Genomic DNA, 6,804 nt, shown 5'->3' on the forward strand with positions numbered 1-6,804 from the left:
GATATTTCTAGGAAACCGATTTGATTAAGTCATTTTTAGGAAAAGTGATTGATTTTGGAAAATACTTTCATTGCAGAAGCTTTGCTTGTTGTCATGTTATTTTGAAATCAATTGTTGTTTTTGAAAATGCGCCCTAAAGCTATCCAATTTCAACATTTAAAATAAGTAATACCTATCTTAGTAATACATATTAAAACCATCAAAAATAATTAAGCGGCCTTATTACATTTAAAAACCCAAAACTTCAAACGTAAATAAAAGGATGTCCAGTTCACCAGAAGAAAATCAAACTTTCAAAACGAGTGGCAACTCCGAATTCCCTCACAACTCCAAGCCCACTATGGTTGGGATTTCCTGCGTGGATGAAAATAAAAGGGGTGAGTTTGGGGAAACTCAGTGTCTAAGGAAAACCCATTCAAAGCCCAAGTCAGCTCTAGCCCATTGGGCATAAGCCCATTCAGGTAACAGTGGTACTGGACCAGAGCCCTTTTCAAATTACAATAAACTGGGCCTTAGCCCCTTATTCAGATAACAGTATGGCCCATAGGCCCATTTCAAAATACATGCAACATCAATAACATATGCAAGCCCATTTGGGGAGACTACTCAACCCACCAAACACTACACTCCATCCGTACCAGCCCTACACTCCATGTGGGGAATAGCTCAACCCACCCAGCCCAACACTCCACAGTTGCAACCTTGCTGCTCAGTTAACAGTAAATTGAGGCAAAGCGTCCAGTACGTGGACAAGCCACTTTCAGTACTTCCTCCGTCAATATCCCAATCCCATGCATCAGATAATAACAACATGGCATGCAGTAAATAACAACAGTCAAACATGCATTTAGGTCAATTTAACCCTAGGGGTATTTCGGTAATTTATCTACTAGGGGTAAAACTGTAAATTTTCCACTTTTAAAGGTATTTCAGTAATTTATCTATTTTAGGGTTTTTCATGCATATTCCTACTTTTCACGTACTAACAGAATCACGTACCGAGGGTTCTTACCGAATTGGACCCGTTGGCCCATCATTCCAATTTTGGCCCATTAAGCCCAAAAATATCGAGGGCACAGAAATCATGAACTTTGCAGTTCAAATTTTGCAGCTTACCAAAAACATTAATCGATTTACCTCACGAGCATTCGCACACTCGCAAATCTACAAAATACCGGTTTCCGGCATTTCGGCTTTTCGACTTTTGCCGATCCAGACTAAGAAAGAGGGTGTTAGTTACACACCTGTTTGCGACGATATGCTGACGAGATCCACACACGAACTGCCTACAATTGGATTACTAACACATTAATCTAACTATTCAAATACGAACTACGTATTAACCCCTTACAATATTCGGCCAACCACACCTACAGATCATAGTAAGCTTATAAGAAATCAATAAGCCACTCATTAACAAATTTTTGTCAATGTTTACCACATACTCATAATCTCACTGCAAGCTTTCTTCCTGAACAACAGTCACTAAATCATTTATAACTAGAGCTACGAAATTCCAAATCAAGTGCCGTTAATTTTCCCTGAAAATAGACTCATATATCTTATATCCATAAAATTTTCAGAATTTTTGGTTTAGCCAATCAATACCAGATTTTTCTTAAAGTTTCCCATGTTTCACTGTTTGACTAATCTGACCACTCTTCATTACGAATCAAATTTCTCATTGTACAGAATTTAAAATATGTTCTTGTTTATTTCATTTGAAACTAGACTCAACAAGCTTTAATTATATAATTTATTCAGCTTCTAACTCATCTCCCACAATTTATGGTGATTTTCCAAATTCACGTTACTGCTGCTGTCCCAAGCAGATTTATTACCAAATCACTCTTTCACACATAACTTGCATGCATGTTTTTTTTAAACATGTATATCACCAATCAATCATCACATATCTATGATTTTACTTAAGTATAATCTCCATTTTATCATTTTAAAGCATAACATATTATCCGATTTTTCCCCTTAGCATCTAAGCACATGCATGCTCATTTGTTTGGCTCAACTTCACATATCTTCCATTTTTCATCAAAAGAACATGAAACAACAACCATTTCCTTCATTTTAATTCATGACCAAATGCTTACAACACAACCAAAAACCAAAATATGCTTCAAGAGTTAAGGTAGAATCAAGAAGAACTCATGAACATCAAGATAGAAGCAAACTACCATGAACTTACCTTCAATTTTCTTCCCCAAGTGACCGAACATTCAAAAGCTTTCTCCTCTCCTTTCTCTTCTCTAACTTTCGGCTATGATGAACAAAGATGGACAAAACTTTATTCTTTTCACCCTTTTTTCTTTTAATAAAATTTCATATTTCATCCATTTAATTCTTTAATACAAAAGACATGAAATGCCCATCATGGAACATTTACCTAACCCATTATCATGGAACATTTACCTAACCCATGATAATTTACCTAACCCATTATCATGGAATATTTACCTAATCCATTATCATGGAACATTTACCTAACCCATTATCAATTTGTACCATGAATTATAGATATCAAGTGCTCATATTGTCTACAACAACATGATGGCTGGCCACTTCAAGTAAAATTGGAGGTTTGTCATGTAAATCCTCCTATTTTGCACTCCTATTTATTTGGCCACTTCAATTTAGCCTATAGAATTTTCAAACATTTTCACATAGGTTCTATTTCATAATTTCACCCCCTTTTTTTCTTATGGAACAAAAATTAACTAAAATTGTCGGGTTCTATCTTAAGCTTGGGCCTTCTAGAGGCCCACTAACATAATTAAACCTATGCCAACATTCACAGAATTCCCGAAAATTGGGGGTTACAAGGAAGCTGATGACCATAGTTGCTTCTCGAAAAGGTTTTTACCTAGCTGGAAAGCGACCGCTTCTCTGTCACTCTCTAGTCACTCTTCTGCTGTAAGCTCTATTGCATCTACTTGAATATGTTTCATTTTTCTTTGAATTTTTTTGTGTATATGATTTATTTATGGAAAGGATCACTAATTTACCTTGCAGGCATACAAGGCTCTTATGAAAGCTTTCACTAAGCATAATAAAGTATATAAAGTCTTCCATTGAGTTGCTGCATCATTTATATGGATTACAAGAATATGGTTGGGAACTCACGTTTGTTTTATTTTCTTTTCGTTTTTGTATTTAAAAATGTAGTTTGGCAACCTTCCTTATGGTTTTCGGGCAAATACATGGGTTGTTCCTCCTGTAGTAGCGGATAATCCGTCAATTTTTCCCCCACTTCTGGTGGAAGATGAAAATTGGGGAGGAAATGGAGGTGGACAAGGAGAAGATGGTAAACATGACAATAGGCAATGGGCAAAAGAGTTTGCAATTTTGGCAGCTATGCCTTGCAAAACAGCAGAAGAGAGGCAAATACGAGATAGGGAAGCTTTTCTACTTCATAGTTTATTTGTTGACACATCAATTTTTAAAGCAATTGCCGCAATCAAGAGCATCATTGAAATCAATCAGAATGCTTTAAATGGCCCTTCTGCTTCAATTTTACATTAAGAAAAAGTGGGAGATTTGATTATTAAGGTGACAAGAGATGTTCCTGATGCAAGTGTGAAATTAGATTGTAAAAATGAGGGGAGTTAGGTTCTAGGAATGCCATAAAAGAAGCTGGTTTGGAGAAATTTACTTAGAGGCATAACTGCTGATAAGAGTGCAACTGTTCATGTGAGTGAACAATTTTTTCTGGATGATTACGACAGACTAGAGAAAGAGGCTATGCATTGCTAAATTTACTTTTACTTTTTGTTTTGATCTTGTAGGATACTTCTACTTTAGGTGTTGTGGTTGTAAGACATTGTGGCTATACAGCTGTAGTAAAAGTTTCAGCTGAAGTAAATTGGGAGGGGAATCCCATTCCTTAAGAAATTGACATGGAGGAGCAACCTGAAGGAGGGGCAAATGCTTTAAATGTTAATAGGTCAATATTTATTTCATCTCCATTTCATTAAAAAGCAACTATAGTCATCGGCTTTTCGGTTGGGTAAAACCTTTTCCGAGAAGCAACTATGGTCATTAGCTTTTCGGTTGGGTAAAACCCTTTTCGAGAAGCAACTATGGTCATCGGCTTCCCAAATTCAATGACTGTTCTTCTTCTTCTTCTTCTTCTTCTCCTCCTCTTTCAAAGGGGTTTTTTTTAGAGTTTTTTTTTCAATTTCTTCATCCAACGTGGCAAGTTAACTGGCCACATCAGCTAGTTAACTTGCCACATTAGCGGTTCTGTTAAGACAGTAACAGAAACTGTTAGTCAGTGACTGTTTTGTTATTTTTCAAAAGTTAGGTGACTGAAATGAAACCTAGGTGACTATTTTGTTAGCTACCCTAAAGTTGAGTGACTGTTAATGTAATTTACCCTTAAATCATTTAAAAGATTACTTAACCAAATTCATTTTATTTTTAAGTTTTAATATGCGTTAAGATATTTTATTTTATTTTAATTTTTAGTATTTGGCATCTACCAGTCTATTAATATTGTACAGAAATAGGGATATTGTGTGTGTTGCAAAGTAAATGCTGGAGCCATTATAATACCGAAAAGGAAGTCAAATAAATCAATCAAAATACTTAATAAATTGCACATGGAATTAAAATTGCTAATACAAGAAAGCAAAGTTATCTATGAGAAAGGGAAATAAATTAAACTTAATTATATTTACATTGACTAATTTTAAATCCATGAAACATCTCCGCCTTCAAATTTTCAGTCCATCTTCAGTTCAACCACATACTCATCACCGAGTCATCCCACATACATAGACTTAGCCATTGTTGAGCGTTATTAAGAGCTAAAGAAAAAAAAAAGAGTTCAATGGCATATTGTCATCTTAATGGGGGAATATAGATTTAAGTTTTAGAGACCACATTATTAGAAAAAAACAGTCACAAATTCTAAATATAGATTATAAAACCAATATGGAAGATATAAAATAAGAGTTCAGTTTTTCATTTTGATAAGGGAAAGGGGTTATTAGAAGTCTGGAATCAAATTGGTGTCACACTATATGTAATTCAGTTAACTAAGAGTTCAGTTATTGATGGAGTGACCCGCTCCCGGACTGTGACCCGGTGCTGTGGGACGAAAATCATCAACATATTCCACCTTGCTGCTTTGCTCTTGGCCTGAACCACTGCTATGAACATTCCCATTGATCTTTGGCATCTTGAAAGAGTTCTGATCTCGTTGCCGCCGTGAGCGATGGTTCTTGCTTGCCTCACCCCTCAAATGCCTTGCTTCTACACTATACACTGATATTTCTTGACATAATATCAAAACAAGGAGGATAACACATGCATTTTTTAGCCTAAAACTTGTCATTTTTACGCAGAGGAAAATAGGAACTAACAAGGAGACCCTAGCCTTAGATGCGTAAGTGTTTATGGGTTTTGGTGATTAAGAACTGTGGTATTTAAAGCCTTGAACTGGCCAACTTGTAGTATATTGGGGATTTCAAGGTACGGGACATAGGCATGTGAGACCCTTCATACCAATTGGAGGATACTACCACTGAGATAAAAAAAAAAGAAAAAAAGAAAAGAAAAAAAAAAGACCAAGTACATTGATGTTTTATATTAATGTTTAAAACCCGACCTCTCATGAAAAGAAAAAGTTAACACACATCTTAGCTGCCGCATGTTCTCTATATTCTTCTTGCCTCCATATGCTCCAATGGGGTTAACTATTTGTCCCTTGGAAAACTAAAAAAAATCAAACCTAGTAGAAGAAGAAATAGTTAGTTTAATTTAGAAAGTGCCGCCCTCAAAATTAACTATATACTGTGATCCATTCTATCAAAAAACTATAATATGAGCCCTAGGACTTTTAGTTATTCTATTGCGCAAAACTTATAGGACAAATTCAAAACTAAGTTGATTCAAATTACTCAAAAAAATTATAAAAATCATGAAGAATATAAATTTAAAAATAATCTAACCATCATACTTATTCGTTATAGTAAATCTAAAATAAAATTGTTCTACTTTGAGTACACTCTACCTGATCATAAAATAATATATTTTCTAATAACTAATAGATGAATTAATCACTTTACAACTAAACCCTAAGACCTCAATGGGTTTGTGTGCCTGAGCAAGTATATGCGCTTATATTACAAACAAATGATCTGTAGAGCTAATTAGCACCTAATAAAACCTAGGACACACCTATAAATATATCATATACACCACAATGTTACAGCTAGCTTTCTATTGATTTTGGTTGTGAAGTGTCAACCATTTGGATTTTCAAATCCTTCACAATCCCTCCTACCTTTCAAATCAAAGTGCTCAAAGGTTACAGTTGCTAGCCACGGTTTTAAAAAAAAAAATGGGAGAGATTTGTACTTAAACCCTTATTCCTCTCATGCGCCTGCCCACTACTACATCCACTAGACAACACTGTTTATTTGGCCGGACTTGAGAGAACTTTATATTGTTTAAGGCTTCGAGTACTCATATTTAATCCTTCTGGGTTATCCAGGTTGGCTTTTTAAAAAAGTTAAGGGTCGGTCCCAACGTGATCATTAGCCACTGAAAGCGCAAATTGCCCTTGCAATTAAAGGAAAAACTAGATATTCTAAGTATATAAAAACTCAAAAGGACAGCATCTCCCTAGCTTGTGGAGGGTAGTTGCCAGTTTCCCACTTCGTATATAATATAATATCCTTTTTTATAAACAAATAAAAAGGTAGTAGATTAACTAGTTAGTCACTAGCTTTGTTAATTGTACCTTTTTAAGAAATAAATAAAATGTTCTTTTATACTTATTAG

The 6,804-nt window shown here is 35.1% G+C and overlaps 1 protein-coding gene across 1 annotated transcript; it reads right to left on the reverse strand.

Moving 5' to 3' along the window:
* Positions 1–5,062: 5,062 nt before the first annotated feature.
* On the reverse strand, positions 5,063–5,353 carry LOC121209998 (precursor of CEP8). Its single transcript, XM_041082055.1, has one exon. It carries the CDS (start codon positions 5,351–5,353, stop codon positions 5,063–5,065), a length of 291 nt encoding a protein of 96 aa, XP_040937989.1.
* Between the last annotated feature and the right edge of the window lie 1,451 nt (positions 5,354–6,804).

This window comes from Gossypium hirsutum, chromosome A11, assembly GCF_007990345.1.
Source record: "Gossypium hirsutum isolate 1008001.06 chromosome A11, Gossypium_hirsutum_v2.1, whole genome shotgun sequence".
Taxonomy (NCBI): Eukaryota; Viridiplantae; Streptophyta; class Magnoliopsida; order Malvales; family Malvaceae; genus Gossypium; species Gossypium hirsutum.

Excerpts from the sequence above, each read along its gene's own strand:
- LOC121209998 (XM_041082055.1), bottom strand. The coding sequence starts at position 5,353 with ATGACAAGTTTTAGGCTAAAAAATGCATGTGTTATCCTCCTTGTTTTG.